This window comes from Lonchura striata, chromosome 6 (genome assembly GCF_046129695.1).
Source record: "Lonchura striata isolate bLonStr1 chromosome 6, bLonStr1.mat, whole genome shotgun sequence".
NCBI classification, from domain to species: domain Eukaryota; kingdom Metazoa; phylum Chordata; class Aves; order Passeriformes; family Estrildidae; genus Lonchura; species Lonchura striata.
The window spans coordinates 53,236,039-53,254,371 of NC_134608.1; the positions used below are offsets into that span (position 1 = coordinate 53,236,039).

The 18,333-nt window shown below is 55.1% G+C and overlaps 2 protein-coding genes across 3 annotated transcripts; one reads left to right on the forward strand and one right to left on the reverse strand.

Moving 5' to 3' along the window:
- Positions 1–29: 29 nt before the first annotated feature.
- RIC8A (RIC8 guanine nucleotide exchange factor A) lies at positions 30–12,047 on the forward strand. Of its 2 annotated transcripts, XM_021555995.1 has the most exons (11): positions 30–116; positions 1,487–1,661; positions 3,904–3,951; positions 6,005–6,619; positions 6,960–7,054; positions 7,842–7,992; positions 8,588–8,683; positions 8,839–8,983; positions 9,342–9,486; positions 10,141–10,260; positions 10,997–12,047. In XM_021555995.1, exons 2-11 carry the CDS (start codon positions 1,578–1,580, stop codon positions 11,115–11,117), a joined length of 1,620 nt encoding a protein of 539 aa, XP_021411670.1. In that variant the 5' UTR covers positions 30–116; positions 1,487–1,577; the 3' UTR covers positions 11,118–12,047. The 2 variants fall into 2 exon arrangements, with proteins under 2 accessions (XP_021411670.1, XP_021411671.1); XM_021555996.2 differs by lacking the exon at positions 3,904–3,951.
- Positions 12,048–13,271: 1,224 nt separating this feature from the next.
- SIRT3 (sirtuin 3) lies at positions 13,272–18,151 on the reverse strand. The gene is made up of 7 exons (XM_031505115.2): positions 18,061–18,151; positions 16,738–16,929; positions 16,237–16,469; positions 16,019–16,119; positions 15,610–15,771; positions 15,080–15,289; positions 13,272–13,801 (listed from the first exon to the last, which is right to left on the reverse strand). The coding sequence occupies exons 2-7, from the start codon at positions 16,782–16,784 to the stop codon at positions 13,781–13,783; spliced, it is 774 nt and encodes a 257-aa protein (XP_031360975.1). The 5' UTR covers positions 16,785–16,929; positions 18,061–18,151; the 3' UTR covers positions 13,272–13,780.
- Between the last annotated feature and the right edge of the window lie 182 nt (positions 18,152–18,333).

The window sequence follows — 18,333 nt, forward strand, 5'->3', positions numbered from 1 at the left end:
CCTCCTCCTCCTCCTCCTCCTCCTCCTCCTGCCCCCCGGCGCCGGGACCCTCGGGCCGCTCGCCCGGGCCGGGGCGGAAGGGCTGGAATTCCCTCCCGAGGGATCCCGGGCCGCAGGTACGGCCGGCGCCCTGCCCGGGCACAGCGGCGGGACAGGGGCTGGGGGAGGAAACAGCGCCTTGCGGGCAAAAACCGGGGGGTTGGGGACAAATATAGGGCTTTGGGGACTAGAATAGGGGTCTGGGGGCAAAAAGAAGTTTTGGGGAAATAATCAGGGGTTTTGGGGGTGGGGAAATAGAGGTTTAAGGGGAAAATAGGAGCTTGGGATAAAAATAGAGGTTTGGGGGGAAATAGGGGCTTGGGACAAAAATAGAGGTTTGGGGGGGAAGGTAGGGGTTTAGGGATATAAACGGGGTTATGGGGACAAAAAAGGAGGTTTGGAATTTACTCAGATGGTGAGGGAAGGAGGTGGCAGTAGGAGTATGGAAATGGGGATATGCCCAATGATCCGTTGGTTAATGTCATCCCTCCAAAAGCAGAGGTGGATCCCCTCCATCCCAGCCCCTGCACATGGGGATGCTGCCCCGGGCCAGCCCAGCCTCCTGTCTCCGCAACTGTCCGCCTTCCAAAATGCAGGATCTGCCTCTTTTGGTCCCCCCAAAACGCCCCTCTGGGGCTGCGTGGGCAGGAGGGGACAGCCCGTGTGATTCCCAAACCCCGGGAACCCTGTGCCTGGGATCCCGGTTTGTTGAGGTTGGTGTGACCAGCTCAGCCTCATCCTCATGGCAACACGGAAGCCGAACACATGTCCGAGCTCAAATCTGCTGGATTTCCCCCCATGGGAATCATGTCCCAGCGCCCTGGGCTCGCGTGGCTCCGTGAGCCGCTAAACCGGTGCCGTGTCCGAAATAATCCCGCGGTGCTGCGCATCTGCTGGCTGGCACTGTCGGCAGGGACATCCTCGCCCGGCGGTGGCCTGCAGGGATCGGCCATGATCCAGCCCGCCACCAAACCCTCCTGCTCTGCTTCCCACCGCCTGCAGCCGGAGGATGCTCTCCCGCCTGGCTGCCTCGCCGCTCCGTCCCTTGTCACTCCGCGGCAATGTTTCGTGCTTTATTTGTTATTTTCCCCCTGTGCGGCAGCAGAAATCAGGGCAGGCGGGGAGGAGGAGGAGGAGGAGGAGGAGGAGGCAGGGAGCTATTTCAGGGAGCTGCTGTTATCTGCTCCACGTTAATCTCCAGCTGGTGGGGGGAAGGTTTTCCCTGAGTGCTTTCCTGCGAGGGCATATATTAAACATTGAAAAGCAAAGCGAGGAAGAAGAGGATTAGCAGGAGAGAGAGAGAGGAAGTTGGCTGCTGGCTTTGCTCGGGTTATCCATCTGCTCCACTTTTATGGATGCAGCAGTGTGAGCAATATCACTTGGGATTTTTTTGTGTTGTGTTTTTTCCCTCCTTGCTCTCTCCACCCCTTTCTCTCTTCCCTCTCAGAGGTCTGTGTGCCGAGCTGCTTTTCCATCACCCTGGAAATCCCCTTGCTCCTCTTCTTCTGGGGCTGTGCCATAGCTGAGCTGTTGGGATAATGGAGCTCCAGGCTGTGGTGTCCACGCTGGAAAGTGGGGAGCAGGACACGGTTCTCAAGGTGCTCCAGGTCTACAACCAAGAGGTGAGTGAGCATCAACGCTTCCCTCATCTCAGGAACTCCTAAAAAAATGATTATCAAGATCCCAAGTAAAGCCTGGCCTGGAAATAAGAGTCAGGGTGAGGACTGAGTAGGAGGAGCTTTTATGTTAAGGTAGTTTTGGAGGTGCTGAGAGAATCCAGGGAGGGGCTGCAGGTGAAACGATGTTGGGATTTGCAAGTCAAAAGATGATTGGAGGTAACTGCTGGGATCTCATATGGGCATGGCTCTGAAAGCAGTAAATAATGAATGTAGAATGTAGAATATCAAACCCCAATGATCTGGAAGCAGAGATGGAAGTGTTTCTAGCCTTAAAGTAGGAAAAGATAATCCGTGGTGGTAAATCTCTGCTTGGAGAAAGGAGACTGAGGGGAGACCTCAGCCATTTACATCTTCCTCCTGAGGGGCAGTGGAGGGGCAGCTCCAGTGTCTGCTCTCTGAGCAGTAACAGGACCCAAGGGAACAGCTGGAGATGTTTAGGTTTTATATTAGGAAAAAGTTCTTCCCCCAGAGGATGTTTGGGCACTGAACAGGCTCCCCAGGGAATGGGCACAGCCCCAAGGCTGCCAGAGCTCCAGGAGCATTTGGACAGTGCTCTCAGACACAGGGTAGGATTGTTGTGGTGTCTGGGCAGAGCCAGGAGCTGGACTGAATGGATTGTGTGGGTTCCTTACAGCTCAGGATATTCTATGGCTCTGTGAAATCCTGTTTGAAACAGACTCTAGTTGTCAGAGAAACTCGGAGGTTTCCCCTGAGAGGGGCTGGCCCTGTGGATCACTCTGACTCACTCTGCACCAGGCTGGAGTAGGTGGAAGCCAGCAGGGAAAACCTGAGGAATATTTTGCAAGAGTGTGTGAGAGAGGGAGTGTGTGGAGCTATTCCTAACAGTCAGATTTGGAACGGGGAGATATTGGCCAAGAAGGAGCAGGTGTCTGTTAAGGACAGCACTAAGGATTAACAGCACCAGCAGCAGGTGCAAACAGTGTCTGTGTGCCCCCAAACCATGATATTTCCTGTTGGAGTCCCCCAGCTGGGTCCTTCCTGGGGTATTGAGCCTAGGGAACTGCAGCCACAGGGTTTGCTGGCCTGTCTGGAGGAAATGGAGCAGTCAAAGAGGATTATGAATCTGCAGATAAACCTGGCACTGCCTGGCATTGCTTCTGCTGCAAGACTAATGGTTCTGTACGCTTTTCCTCTGGATTTGTTTTTAATTCACTGTTGTGCATGCAGTTTTTGCTTGCTGGGAATATGCTACAGCTAAAGCAAAACCCCAGGTGTGGCCAAAATACCCCCAAATGGGATTACAGCCTGAAAAGAGGATGTGCTGAGGGAACAAGCAGCCTGCTTGTGGAACACGGCAGTGGCAGGACTGGGCCATCAGCTCCTGGTAGTGTGGATGGATCAGCTCATGGAGCCCACACTCAGCCTGGCTGGAGTACACCTGTCCTGCCCCCACACCTGGGGCTGCTCCAGGCAACTGTGTCTATCACTGCTTCCAGGCTGGACAGAGCCCATTCTATCCCTGGGCTTTTGGTGACTGCACACACATAATCAGTGTTTTATGGATTTTAAATGTTTTTGTTCTCCAAGCTGGGATCAAACACTCTCTTGGTATGAACAAGGATTGCCTCAGTCACTGGGAGGTGCTGCTTCTCCCCAGGCACCTGTGATCTCCAGTTCCATGGGAGCAGGTTTGGTCAGGAAGGAGACTGTCAGTGAAGAACAAACAAAATAGCAAGAGAAACACAATGAGTGGAGATCAGGAGTGTTTGTTAGCATGGGGACAGGATGGAGTGTGGAGATCAAGTCCTTTGTGTTTAAAGAATGACCTGGATAACCACGAGGATCCATTCCCATGTACCAAGGAGACAAGACTTCTTTTGGTCAGGAAAAGGAATAATAAATATCAAGGGGAGACGTGTAGGCACAGCTCAGTGGTATCACTGAGCACAGGAATTACCGGCTCTTATAGGATATTGGGATTGGGATGAATAGCCACTGTGCTGCTGCAGTATTTAAACTAAATCCATCTGTCAGCTGGCCTGTGGCATTCCACTGGTGCTGTGGAGCCAGGGGTGATGCCCATGATGTGGGGGACTGTCAGGAGATGGTTTGTTTGCTGTTGCAGCATGTTTTGGACTTGCTGCTTTCCAGCTGAATGGCTCTTCTCTGGTCCCATGGAGTTTTAACCTATTCCTCTTTCTGATTGATTTTGTTTTTCCCATAGAAATCTCAGTGCTTCATCTTTGAGGATGAGGAGCGGGAAGAGAGGAAGGTAGGCACATGCTGCTTGCTGTCCTCCTCTGGTCAGTGTGTAAATCTGCTGCTCTGTACTCATGTCCAGCTGGGCTTGGCAAGCAGCTCCCACATGAGAAGAACTGAAAGTTTTCCATTCACTTGGTTGGGGAATTATGTGCTTGGACTGTCTGGCTCTGCTTTTTCCATCAGTATTTGGTGGTTTTGGATAAAGATTGGCATCCATCTGACACTAGCAATGGTTCCATGATCCATATAGTCCCAGTCATGGATGTGATCTCTGATGCCTCCGGACAGGAATCACAGCAGTGCTGGCTCCGGGGGAGGGTGAGGGGCTCTGTTGGGAGCCAGCAGTGGGATTTGCCAGGAGCTGTGTATTAGCAAATCCTTTGAGCTGGTGTAATCTGGCACTTGGAGGGAAGGAAGACTCTGCCTGCTCATTCCTGCTCCTGCCTGGCTGTTCTGCCATAAGAATAACTGTTTTCCCTGGGTTATTTTCCAGCTGGCTCAGTTCTGTGGTCAGTTCACTGGTGGGTGGTGCCAATGTCTGTGTTAGCACAGCAAGTGCGGGCCAGGCGACCGGGGTGGAGAGTTGGACCTCCTTTGGCTGTGCCAGGGCCAGCTGCTGCCACATGGAGTGTTCCAGGCACAGCCTGAAATGTGGGACTGGATCTGATGAGATCTGAGCTCTTTGCCTTGCACTGACCCACTGTGTGAGCTGGCACAGTCACACAGGACATGGCTTCAGGCACAGTGTCCCACTTTTGGGATGTATGCCATGAAATATGAGATGAACAACACCACTAGTTCCTGGTGCTTGAGTTTACAGATGGTTCAGCTTCAGGCACACACCCTGAGATCTCTTTCCCCTGAACCAGCCTGAGGCTTTGGTTGCTGGGACTGTATCTGAAATTCTGTTTCCCTGTGAGGCAGGAGAAGAGCTGTACTTCATCATTTCCCCAGGATGTGATTTTGAAACACACCATGAGCCTCACTTTAAGGACTGAAGTTCAGTTTTTTCTTCATTCCTTCCCTCAGTAGTTTCATTTCACCAGGGGAGAGTGAGGTTGGCTATCAGGGGGAATTTCTTCGTGGAAAGGGTGGAAGGCATTGGAAGGGGCTGTCCAGGGAGGTGGTGTAGCCATCATCCATCTCTGGTGGTATTCAAGAAATGACTGTTCCATGCTCTGGTCTGGTTGTGAAGGTGATGATTGGTCACAAGTTGGACTTGATGGTCTTGGAGGTCTTTTCCAAGCTGGATGATTATGATTAATGACTAATGATTATGATTAATGATTCCAACCTTAGTGATTCTCTGATTATTTTGAAGTGTAACCAGTGAGGTGTTAAGCCAGTTACAGACCTCAATTTTTGGGTTCTTTCACTCTTGTAACATCACAGAAAGACCTGTGCTCTGAGCTGTGTTGTGTTTGAGGTCTGGTGGGCTCCCCCAGCAGTGTGTGTGGGTTACTGGTGTGATGAGAAGTGTTGCCACACCTGGTTCAGCCTGAGCTGCCTGTGTCTCTGAGGTCTTACCCGTGCTCTCGTGCTGCTCCGTGACTCACCGTTCCCCGTGAGCTTTGCAGTTCCCGTGAATTGTGTTAGTGGGGCTTTGCCAGTCTGTACCCATGGAAGATCTGGGCCAGTAGGTCTCCAGACAGCACTGAAATTAAGGAGATGCTGCTTATTTGAATCTCCTGAGGTCTCTTCACCTCTTTTCCCAAGGCATCAGGTGCTCTCCTTACCTCCCTCGGGTCCTGTGTCCCTCCCTTGTGCAGTGGGCAGGTCGGCCCTGTCAGCCTGAACCATCCTCACCAGGGCAGAGCTATAACAGTGACCTGTTTGTGCTCTCCCTTTGCACCCAACACCCTCTACAAGACATTTTTTCCTGGTTGTTCTTGCCCAGACTGGTCAGGATCAATGCCAGAGCCAGGCAATTCCTGAGTGCTGCCGAGTGCGCACTTGAGCAGGCCCAGGTGACACGGCTGTTGTCCGGGGCAGAGCGTGCCAGGGCCGTAGGGAGCCCTGGGAAGTGTCGGTATCCAAGGCATTGCTTGTTTCCATCTGCACAGAAAATGGCCCAGCTGCTGATCAAGTTCTTGGAGAGGGAGCTGCAGCCATCCTGCCAGGTCACCTGCCTGGAGAGCATCCGCATCCTGTCCCGGGACAAGCACTGCCTCGACCCTTTCACCACCAAGGAAGGCCTGAAGACCCTCTCCAGGCACGCCGGCATCGATTACTCTGAGGAGCTCATCCGGGAGGTCCCAGACTTGGATGTAATCCTGGAATCCCTGAAATGCCTGTGCAACATAGTGTTCAGCAGCGCCATGGCGCAGGAGCTGACGGCGGAGGGGCGGCTGGTGGTGGGGCTGGCCCGGCGCATCAAGCTCTACAATGAGCGGAGTCTTCCTCACGACATCAAGTTCTTCGACCTGCGCCTGCTGTTCCTGCTGACGGCCCTCAGGGTGGACATCCGGCAGCAGCTCGCCCAGGAGCTCCGGGGAATCAGCCTCATGACAGACACCCTGGAGCTGACCCTTGGGGTCAAGTGGTTGGACCCGTATGAAGTTGCCACAGAGGAGGGACTTCTCCCACCTTTGCCTCGTCAGGAGACGGAGCGAGCCATGGAGATCCTCAAAGTGCTCTTCAACATCACCTTTGATTCCAGCAAGAGGGAGGTGGATGAGGTGAGCTCCTTGGGCTTGAGGCATTTGTGTGTCTTTGGGCTCTGGCTTTTCAAGTTTTCTCCTCCCTTGCATTTTCTCATGTCCCAGATTAGTCTTTGTGCACCCTCAGGGTGGTGAGGGACTTGGGTGTCCTTAGGGCACTGCCTCTGTCCAGTGCAGTATTATCCCTTACTTTGCCTGTGCTTTCAGCATTCCCAAATGGAGAATTGAGAGTCTGCTTTCCCTGGAATGCCCTGCAGTCCATGATCAGGCTGCTGGAGGGGGGAATGGGCTGCAGGCTCTGGGATGTATGGGATCCCCTTTGCTGATGGAGGTGTTCCTTTCTCCATGTTGGGGCCAGGAAGATGCTGCTTTGTACAGGCACTTGGGTGCCCTCCTGCGCCACTGCCTCATGATCTCTGCCGACGGCGAGGACCGCACCGAGGAGTTCCACAGGTCTGTGTTGGGAGGAGCTTCACCTGGAGCTGTGCCAGCTCCCCCAGGCACATCCTGCGGGACCTTGGGCGATTGGGAGGGACCCTGCTGACCAGCAGCTTTTGGGTTTAGCCTGGGGATCCCTCATGCTGCTGGAGCTCAGAAACAGCCTTTCCTGCCCTGAGAATGCCATATGGGAGTGCCATGGCCTCCTGACCTCTGAGATCTTGTTCTATGTTCTGCGTCAGGCTGTCCCAATGGTGACATCCACCTCAGTGGGCAACTGGCCAGGGAAGAAGTGTACTGCTTTAAAACGTCCATGAGATGGTCTTAATTAGTCTTAAGCCATGCTGAGAAATCGGCTGTGTCATGTTGCCAAGCATTACTGGTGCAGGGGTTTCACCTTCGAGCAGGTGACACCACCTTGTCCCTAAGAATACATAGTTGGGGGGATTCCAGGCAGTGCTGGCATGGAACATCAGGATTAAGAATGACACAAGAGACTTTAAGGATAGACCTTGGACCACCCAGATTGGTCCTGCTCGGGTCTGTGTCAAGATCTGTGGGTTCTCAGATGTCACTAAAGTATCTTTGGACTCTCAGCATATAGTCAACTGCCCAAAAACCATCTTAAGTTATCCCCTTTCAGTGGTTTGAGGAGCTTGAGATGCTCCAGGAAAACTTGGATTGCCAGGTCCTCACACTCCTGCAAATTAATGACAGGCCTTCATTTCTGCAGAGCTGAAGGACTTCTGTGAGCAAAGCTCCATCACTGTGTGTTCACTTCTCTTCTCTTTCACATGTGCAGCCACACAGTCAACCTGCTGGGCAACCTGCCCCTGAAGTGTCTGGATGTGCTCCTGACTCCCAAAGTGCGGCCGGGCTCGCTGGAGTACATGGGTGTCAACATGGATGCGGTCAGCATCCTCCTGGACTTCCTGGAGCGGCGCCTGGACAGGGTGGGTGGTGGGCCTGCTTCTTCCCACGGGTCCAGGGCACCTTTCCCTCAGCCTGGAAGAGCCTGGTGGGAGCAGCACACTTGGATTGAAGTTAGCCCTTAGTGGGAGGGACAGCTTTTAGCAGAGCTGTGGTTGGTGGGACTAAACCAACATCCCTGAACTGGGAAGGTGACTGCCATTGCTTTGAGGGCTGCAGACAGTGAGATTGGTGGAACAGTTGATGATTAGCTGATAATTAACAGGGTGATTTACAAATCAGCCCTGTTTCACTCAGCAGTGATCCAGCAGGCAGTTCTGGAAACCTGAGTTCCTGTTATTTTTAAGCTGACTACAGTTTTCAGCCTCTGGAGTTGTTCCAAAGGGCCTCCAAATCTTAACACTGCACTTCTCTGCCCTGCCCAAATATTTCTGGCACTGCCTGTGCCACAGCAAGTGGTGTGGGGAGGAAGGAGGCATTGAATGCCTGTGGCAGAGGTTGGGAAGCTCCATGTCCCTCCATCTCCCTGATGGTCTGTGCTCATGTTCTCCAGCATGAGCCAGACAAGCTGAGCTCAGCATGACTGACGTGCTGCTCCTTCTGGGGGTGTTTCTGCAGGGCCACAAGCTGAAGGAGAGCTTGACCCCTGTGCTGAACCTGCTGACGGAGAGTGCCCGAGTCCACCGGCAGACCAGGAAGTTCCTGAAGGCCAGGGTATGCTGTGCTCAGCGCCACCCCTGTGTTCAGGGGTGCTGCCCTGAGGGGAGGGGAGGCGAGCAGAGCCCTGCTTGTGGCCACCTTCCAGACACCTCTGCTGTGGGTGGCTTTGGTACCCACAGTGTTCTGTCACCCTCGCTGTGGCCCTGCAGGTGCTGCCGCCGCTGCGGGATGTGCGGAACCGGCCGGAGGTGGGGAATTCCCTGCGGAACAAGCTGGTGAGGCTCATGACACACATCGACACCGACGTCAAGCACTGTGCCGCCGAGTTCCTGTTCGTGCTCTGCAAGGAGAGCGGTGAGTCCTGGGGGGCTTCCACAGGGAGACCCTGACACTGGGACTCTCTGCAGGGTTTCTGCCTTCCCTTGGGACAGCCCTGCTGAGTGGGGAAAAGGGAAGAGCTCCGGGAGCTCTGGGAAGGAGGTGGTGTCTCTCAGGCCAGCGGTAAGGGATGAGCTGTGCTGGAGGACACCCCAGCACCCTGCACACAGCCTGGCCCATGTTCAACTCCCACACACGGGCCTTGCTCCCTGTCAGCACCTCCATGTCTCCATGGCCTGGAGACACGGCAAAACCATGCTGCTGGGGCTGGTGGGAGCACGGGGCTGGAGGCAGGAGGGGAGCACAGGATGGTCTCTGTCCCTTCTCCTGGCAGTGTCCCGGTTTGTGAAGTACACGGGCTACGGGAATGCCGCCGGGCTGCTGGCGGCGCGGGGCCTCATGGCCGGTGGCCGGGAAGAGGGGGAGTACTCGGAGGATGAAGACACAGACACGGAGGAGTACAAAGAGGCAAAGCCCAAGTAAAGAGATCCACTCCCCTCTAGAGATCCCCTTCTCCCACTCATGATCCCTCTTCATCCCTCTTCATTCACCTGCTGCCATCTCCCTGTTCTACTTTTCCACCTGCAGCAGGGGTGGAAATGCCTGTTTTTCCTACCCCTCTCAGTGTTGCTACACCCAGGTGGCTTTTGGTTCCTCTTTTTCAATTCCCTCTTTTTGTTTTTCCCTTCCCCCTCATTTTTTTTCCCTTTCTCCTTTTCTCTGCAGTGGGTGGTATCTTGAGGGTGGGGGTTCCAGGCCCGTGCCCACCGATGCATCCCTCACACGCTGTTCAGTGTCCCTGCAGGTTGGGTTTGTTGGGATTTTCTCCATTAGCTTTTGTCTCCTGCCTTGAGGAGAGGGAGGAAATGTCACCTGCCCTCACGTAGCTCATTTCCAGTGTCACTGTGGCATTGGTAGGAGGGGATGTTAGAGAAAAGGGAGGTGTTTGTAAGGATGTATGTCAGAATCCCTAGTAGCACTGTGATGGCACTTGGGGCTTAGGACACGAGCAGCAGCGACAGCCAGTGCTGCTATGGCATTCCTCTGCTCCATGAGGCTCAGAAGGATTCCAAACAGCCTTTTGTCACCTGCTGTCCCCACCCTGAGCCCTGGCCTCACTGCTCTCTGTGCAGCATCAACCCTGTGACAGGACGCGTGGAGGAGAAGCTGCCCAACCCCATGGAAGGGATGACGGAGGAGCAGAAGGAGCATGAAGCCATGAAATTAGTCAACATGTTTGACAAGTTGTCCAGGTACTGGGACATGGTGTGTGTCAGGGTTACATCTGTCACAAACCTTCCTTTGGCTGTGTTCCCAAGGCCTGGAGGGATCTGGGAGTGGGAGTGGCAGGGCAATTCTTCCCTCAGCATGGCTCCGTGACATGCACGGGAAGCACTGCCAGCTCCTCCAACTTTGGCTGGGGAACTGTGGAATTCCTTGCTGTGCCTATGTTGTTCCCAAGCACCTGCAGCTCTCCAGCTTTGTTCTGGTGCTTGGGAAGGACAGCAGCCTCTGTCTTGGCAATGCATCTAAGGGGGAAGCAGCATTCTGGGGACAGACAGTGGGGACAGATGGCAGCCAGTGCCACCAGCCACTTCTCTGTTGGAGTGCTTTCTCTAGTTGTCTCTGACCCACAGGAGCTCAGCTGAGTTCAGGTTTTCAAGAGTAGGAGGGAAGTAAGTCCATTCTACGTTAGAGGGAAAGGAACATGGACACAAGTGTTAGTTTTCCTCTGGGAATCCTGAACCATACAGAAGAGGACTCTAGAAAGGAGCCTATTTCAGGGAATAGGATTGTGCTTCCAGGCCATTGCTCCACCATGCTGGAAGTTTTAGGGCTGGGACCATTCCCACTTCTCAGAAGGGATCTTTAGTGGTGCCATGGGTGTTCCAGGCCATTTCCACAAGTCCCGCTTTGCTGCCGTATTCCTGGTTTGTTCCCATGCTCTGCTGCAGCTCTGCCTTACCTTTCCCCTCTCCCTGGCTGCAGGGAGAAGGTGATCCAGCCCATGGGCATCACTCCAAGTGGCAACCTGGCACCCATGGAGAACGCCATCCGCAACATCGCCGACGAGCGCTCGTCCTCCGACTCGGACCTGGGGCTGGACTGACCCAGCTCCCACCCAGCCACGGAGAGCCGGGCTCCAGCCGCTCTCCCTCAGAACTGGTGCTTCACCCAGGGGCTGGCACTGCACCAGGACTCTCTCTGTGGGATCTGGATCCAGCCTGGGCCCCTCACAGCCCACCACATGGAACACCTGCCTCCTTCCCAGCTCCATAGCCACCTCTCCTTCCAGAGGTCTCCGTGACCTGGCTCCACCTCGGTCTCTCCTGTCAGCAGCCTTGAGGATTTCACACTCCAAATTGCTTCCAGGACTCTCCAGTAGGATTTTTGGTTTTTAAATATGTGCTGTTTGGGAAGAAGGGTTAGGGGGAGGCTCTTCCTGCCACTGTGTCAGGGTTCAATGATCCTTGAGGCCTCCTGTGTGCACGTGGCTGTGCGTGTGCCCGGTCCCAGCATGGGGGCTACTCCCCAGGAATGCTGTGGGAAGGGGGGCTGCCAGAGAGGGGTGTGGGTCTCCAGTGGGAGTGGGATCCGCAGGGCATGGTGCAGGCGGCTGTATCCATGTCCATGCACACCCAGAATGTGTGGGTGAGCAGAGCAGAGCCAGGGAGGCCTTGGAAGCTTCCAGCATTCCATTGGCCGCAGGAGAGAGCACGCGGGCAGCTGCCGGGAACACTCCGATGTCCCTTCCCTGGCACCACCCAGCTGGGTTTGGGCACTCACCTCTCCCCACCTCCCACTTTCCAGACAAAAGGCCAATACCTGTGCTTTGTCCTTGGCTCATCCTTGCTGTCCCCAGGTCGCTGTGTCCCACAGGGGCTGCTGTTGAGCCTGGTGTAGAATTGTCTTTATTTTTATTCCTGTTTTCTTTGGAAAGTAAATCTTCTCATCTGTCTCATGTATCTGAGTTCCCAAACCTCCCGTCATGAGTAGGAATGCACAAGTGACGCCAGAATAAAGCCAACCTGACATGTGGGAGTGTGGCAGTGATTCCTCCCAGCAAGGAAATCCCTGTGGCAGAGTATCCCAGGTGTTTCTGCCCATGTGTCCTTAGGAGTTGGAAGTGTTCCTGAACATGGTCTAGGAGGTGAAGAGCTGGAGGGAAGCCTTGCTTTGTTTTCCAGTTTCCACTGCTGAGGCCCCTCGAGTGCTGTGTCCAGCTCTGGGCATCTCATGGCAAGGAGGATATGGAGGGGCTGAAGTGTGTCCAAGAGAGGAAACGGAGCTGGGGAAGGATCTGGAGCACAAGGAGCTGAAGGGGCTCAGTCTGGAGAAAAGGACCTTCTGCCTCTCCACAACTCCCTGAAAGGAGGGTGCAGCTCCCAGGGAGCAAGGGATGGGACAAGAGGAAATGGCCTCAAGCTTTGCCAGGGGTGGTTCGATAAGAATTTCCTCATGGAAAGTGCTGCCCAGGGAGGTGGTGGAGTCCCTATCCCTGGAGGTGTCCAAGGAAGGCCTGGACGTGGCACTCAGTACTCTGGGCTGGTGACAAGGTGGGGATGAGTCACAGGTTGGACTTGATGATTTTGGAGGTCTTTCCCAACCTGGATGATTCTGTTTAATTCCTGACTGACCCAAGTGCCATTCCAGGCTGCTGGGCTGGGGACAGCCCTGCTGTATCACAGTGTGAGCTTTTAGGCCAATTGCATTTTCTCTTTTTGAACTAGCAAACCCCCCACCCCCTCCAGCCCTTCTGTGTGCAGACACAGACCCTGATCCCTTCCCAGCTGTTGAAGCTTTCCCAAGCTTTATGTGCAGAAGGAAAAGGGGGGTTTGGCGTTTTTCATGCATCTGCTTCTGATATTGTTTCAATTTTCCAGAGTGCTTTAATCCCTAAGAACAGCTGCCAGGTCTGGCCTGGAATGCCCTGGAGCAGGGACTGAACTTGGCACTAGGTGTTTTGGGAGGAGGTGCTCATAGAATCATGGAGCTCTGTTTTGGGGGGCAGCAGGGCATGGTTAAAAACTAAGTCCCCACTGTTTCCAGTGTGGATGTGCCACAAGGCTCTGCATTGTGTTGTGGCAGGTGTGGGACAGAGCAGGACGTGCCTGCAGCCCTGTGACACTGCCACCCCCCAGAATGGCATCTACAGCAGGGAAAAGCACTTGTGTGAAGGGGAAAAAGCGTGGAAAAGGTACTAAAAAGCAGGTGAAAAAAAAGCAGTGGTGGGGACAGAAGGTGTGACTTCAGAGAAAACCTCTCAGGTGACATCCAGAAACGAATTGTCTCTTTATTATTAAATAATTAACATTCCAGTGATTCAAAAATTCCCCAGCAGCTTGAACTGGAATGGGAATGGGGGGGCAGCCCCCCCCACCCCCCCCCACCCCTGGCTTGTCCCCTGATTAGCAGAGATTTTATGGAAGACTAAACACAGCCTGCAGCAGCTGAGGATCATGGCCAAGGGAACAGTGGCTGGGGAGGAGCTGTGACAGGAACTGGATGCTCTGCCCGGTGGGAGCTGGAAAACACTCTCCAGTCTGTCCTGGCCTGACCTTCTTGGCATTCAAGCTCCTGCTCCATGGAACCAGTGCCTCTGAGGGGCTCTGGGATGGATGGCTCAGAAGGAGGGAGATCCAAACAGGCACCTACAGACACTGAGCTCGTTGGATGTGCTGGCATGAGCCCCCAGGCCCTCGGACACTTGCTGGTGACACTCATGGCTGGACATCCTCTAGTGATGTGCTGAGGGGTGACAGGAGCACCCTCCTACTTGTCCTTGGCATCCAGCTGGAAACAGAGACCCCAGTGCTTGCCAGGGAGCATCCAACATTCCAGCCCCCCAGCACCATCCCCACAGAATCCTGGAATCCCAGGATGGTTTGGCTTGGAAGGGAACTTAAAGCTCATCCATTCCCATCCCTGCTCATGGACAGGGACACTTTCCACTATTCCAGGTTGCTCCAAGCAACTGGTTTTCCTCCATCACTGTTGCACCGGCATTATCCCTCAGGGATTCGGAGCAGCACAAGCATCAAGCCAAGGGCTGGCTGGTTCCCAAAATGTTGGTACTGAAAAAATAAAAAACCTGGCAAAAAGGCTAAGAATTCCTACTCATTCCTGCTGCATAATCTGGGGGAAGTAAGAACAACCTGGATGTTACAATTGGAATCTTTAAGCTAGATTTTATGAAGTCACGTTTCGACAATGTATGCCTAAAAAATACAGCTGTGTTTGATGTCAAATGTGGAAAAAACCTCCCAGTGGTCTAAAGGAATGTGGAAATTAACATCAGCACTGAGCTCTGAGTAATTATGAACTTGTTCCCCTACAACTTCTCACTCCTGAAGATCCCAGAGGGTTAGAGATGTGAGAATGGTGGGGAAAAGTTGATTTAAGGATTCATCACTGCCAAGTGGAGCAGGAGCAGTAACCCCACTCCCTCTCTGGCCACAGCAGCACTGGCTGGGTCTCAGCACAAATGGAGCCTCCCTTCCCTCTCTCCTACTGCTTATTGCTCCAGAAGAACATCTGGAAGTGGAATCACAGCCATGAAGGGACTGTATGGGTGAGAGTTCCCAGCCCCTCACAGCCAAGGGAAGTGCTCCCTGTGGAACATCCCAGTTCTGTGTTGAGGCTCTGCTGCCTCACAGCCCAGCCCTGCTGGACAAGGGCATCTCCTGTCTTGTTACTCCCACCCCCTGGCATCTGCACCTCCAGCTACAGCTACAGGCTTTGCCTGAGAACAAATCACACACCAGGTGATGTAACTGGAAGCTTTTCAGTCCCTGAGGGGGTCACTGCTTTTAGCCCAAGTCCTGTCCTTTTCCATGTTCCTAACTCATCTGGTACTGGCAGATCCATGTCTTCCCACAGACATAATCACTGTGCTCTGCCCTGGCACACTGGTTGTGAAACAGCACTCAGGTTTGGGTGGGAATGAGGTTTTTTTTTTGCACTTTTCTGTGCAATGTGACCCCAGCAAGCACAAAGCCGCTCCCATGCTTAACTCCAGCACAGGGAACGCAGGGGCTGAGGGGGGAGCTGGGGGTCTGAGCCTCTTCCCACCTTCTCTTTCTCCTTCTGGATCAGTGTTTGCATCTCCTCATTCCAGCCCAGCAGCTCCACCAGCTTCTCGACGCCGCCGACCACGTCCCCGAGCTGGGCCACGTCGTTGTGGCGCTGCTGCCACGCGAAGGGGCCCACGAGCTCCCGGTTGATGAGCACCCGGGGCACGGAGCTGCGCACGGCTCCGGCCAGGCTGGCAAAGGGCTCCACCTGCGGAGGGAACCCGGGGGGCACGGGGACAGTCACCCTGCCAGGGGCACCAGTGCCCAGCACTCTCGGCTTGGAACCGCTCAGCCCCCCCTGCTCTGAACTGGTCACAGTGCCACCAGTCACCCGGTGGCCTTTCCTCAGCTCTCCAGGTGCCCACCTGGCTTCCAGAGGGTCTCTCAGAGCACCTCCACCCTATTTCTTACCCTCCACCTCAAATTTCACCTCCCTAACCCATTTTCTTGCCTTCTCTAAGCCCTCTCTCCCCTCTGGAGTCCCTTCAGGCCCTGTTTTCCATGTGAGTTTTTCCCTTATTCCCAGACCTCCAGGGATGTCCCGATGACGAAGAGCAGGTCTGCCATGGGGAAATCTGTGAGGTGCAGGAGGAAGCGCTGCGGGAGCTGCTCGCCGAAGAACACGATGTCAGGCTTGACAACTCCGGTGCAGACAGGGCAACGAGGGATCCTGTCCCCCATGACATCTCCCTGAAGGGAGAGACCCCAAAACTGCCTGTCAAAGGGACCCTGTCCCCCTGAAAGAGAGGCCCCAAACCTGCCTGTCACAGGGGTTAAGAATCACCACATGTCTTCAGAGCAATGCCCAGCCCCAAACTGGTCCCCTCCATAAACCTCTTGTCCCCAAGGGCAAAAGAGCAGGTTTAGACCTGTCATTGCTGTAATAATTAATGCCTCCTTGTGTTAATTGTGTTGGTGCCCGTCTGGGCCCACTCACCCTGAAGTCCTCTCCGGGGAAGTTCCTCTGACACACCGTACAGGTGGCAGTGGCAAAGGTGCCATGGGCTTCCACCAGCCTGTCAGGAGGGATCCCAGCCACTGGAATACAATGTGTGGGAAAGGACTGAGCCAATGCCTCCCTGTGTGCATGTCCCCAGTCCTGCTTCTCCCCTCAACTCCTGCTGCTGCTGCTGGAGATGGGAAGAGGGAGCTCACCTCTCTCCAGCCCGTCGATGTTCTGGGTGTAGAGGCGCAGGAGCAGCCCCTTGTCGTGCAGCAGCCGGAGGAAATAGTGGGCGGAATTGGGGCGGTAGTTGCCGGGATAGAGCTCCTTGGCCAGCATGAAGAAGGGCTTGGGGTTGACGAAGAAATACCCGAGCTCAAAGATGGCCTCGGGGTAGGGGATGTCATACTGCTCCAGGTTGCTGTACAGGCCGCTCCCGGGGGACCTGCGGGGACAGGGGGCAGCTGAGAGGGGCTGCAGTGGGATCTGGGCTGGAGACAGAATCCCAGGATCAATGAGGTTGGAAGAGACCTCCAAGACCATCAACGGGTCCAGCCTGTGATGCATCATCACCTTGTCAACAAGGTTATTCCTAGGACACCTCCAGGGATGGTGACTCCAGCACCTCCCTGGGCAGCCCCATCCAATGTTTAATCACCCTTTCCATGGACAAAACCTCAGCCCTCCAAGGACACACAGGATGGAGGCATCACCTGAAGTCCGGGATGCCACTGGGCGTGCTGATCCCGGCGCCGGCCATCACCACCACACGCCGACATTCCTTCTTCCGGAGCAGCTCGGCCACATCCTTCAAGGTGAGCTTCTGCTTCCCCTCATCACCTCCCCACCAGCCCAAAATGGCTCTGGCAGCTGTGCTCAGACAGAAGGGCCTGGAGCCTTGGGTCCTGCTCGGCACAGGAGGAAGCACAGCACTGAGAGAACTGACAGTGACTTTGGTTCAGGGGGGAAGAATCACCCAAAAATTCCACAGAAAGCTCTTCTCTGGGCAGGATTGCGCTCGGGCTTCACTGGGAGAAAGCTTGGCTGTTAGTCCAACCTAAACCCTGGAGCAGACGTGTCCCTCAGCAATTCCTTATGTGGATCTAAAATACCAAGTCACCAGCCCTCCTGTGAGGGGGTATTTTTGGACAGGGATGGACACAAGGTTGGATCCACACACTGGGAATCCCCAGTCCCAGTGTTGATTTACACTCCCCTGGGATCCAGGAGACCCTCCTGTATCCTGAGTTCAACAAGTTTCTCTCAGGGTGATGTGTCACCCTGTCCAGGTGAGCAAGGTGACAGACACTATCATGTCCCTGTTCCCCCCTTGGGCTCCGTGTGTCCTTGTCCAAAGGAATCACAGCCCTGTGCCCAGCTGGGCTGGGAACAGCCATTGTCATATGGGAACAGTCATTAGCAGTTCCCGAACAGTCATTATCAGCAGGGAACAGCTTCTCCCAGAAAATTAGTGCTGCTGGAGCATGGCATTGTGCACAGTCCAGACCAGGCATGGGGAGAGCCAGGAGAGTTTGGCAAGCCCGAGGAACAAGGACAGAGCTGGAAGTGTTTCCAGGCCTCAGAGGTCAGCTCTGCCTTCCTTGGGATGTGACTGTCCCTTTGCAGGGACATGACATTGCTTTCCCAGGGGTGTGACACTGCCTTAGCCTGCTGTCACAGGGATGTGGCTCTGCCTTCCAAGGGATGTAACACTGGCTTCCCTGGGATGTGTGACACTGACTGCCTAGGGAGGTGTCCCTGCACTGCCTTTAGCTGCTGTCACAAGGATACGGCTCTGCCCTGCCAGACCAGGTTCCCGGGGAGCTGAACTCACAGTCTTGGAAAAATACTGAGCTTTCCCTGGCAGATCCCTGCTCTCCGGGCTCTCAGGCCAGCCCTGGCTCCCAGCGCGCTGTCCCTGCTTAGACGGGGACGGGCCATCCTCCATCACGGGAGCACATCCCATCCCAGCCCCGATCCCCACGCTCCCGTCCCGCAGGGATGCTCCAGCCGCCAGCCGGGCATTCCCCACCTACCTCCCGGCTCCGCCGCCGGCCGGCCCCTTCCCGTGCCCGCCGCCCCGTGCCGCGCTGCCGCCGCGGCGGGGCCCGCGCTGCCACAGGCTCCTCCGGGCTGCAAGAGAGCAGAGCGGTGCTGGGGGCGGCCCGGCCGTGCCGGGGCTCCCCCCGCGCCCGGCGCTCACCGGCCGCCAGCAGCGCCCGCGCCCCGCGCTCCATGGCCGCTACCGCACTGCCGCGAGCGCGCGCGCCGCGCCCCCGCCGCCCCGCCGCCGCTCACCCCGCCCGGGC

Coding starts and splice junctions, on each gene's coding strand:
- SIRT3 (XM_031505115.2), bottom strand. CDS start 16,784: ATGGCCGGCGCCGGGATCAGCACGCCCAGTGGCATCCCGGACTTCAG. Junction 16,470..16,737: donor AGTGGCATCCCGGACTTCAG/GTGATGCCTCCA, acceptor CTGTCCCCGCAG/GTCCCCCGGGAGCGGCCTGT. Junction 15,290..15,609: donor TCATCGGGACATCCCTGGAG/GTCTGGGAATAA, acceptor TTCCCTCCGCAG/GTGGAGCCCTTTGCCAGCCT.
- RIC8A (XM_021555995.1), top strand. CDS start 1,578: ATGGAGCTCCAGGCTGTGGTGTCCACGCTGGAAAGTGGGGAGCAGGAC. Junction 6,620..6,959: donor GCAAGAGGGAGGTGGATGAG/GTGAGCTCCTTG, acceptor TGTTGGGGCCAG/GAAGATGCTGCTTTGTACAG. Junction 8,984..9,341: donor CGTGCTCTGCAAGGAGAGCG/GTGAGTCCTGGG, acceptor TTCTCCTGGCAG/TGTCCCGGTTTGTGAAGTAC.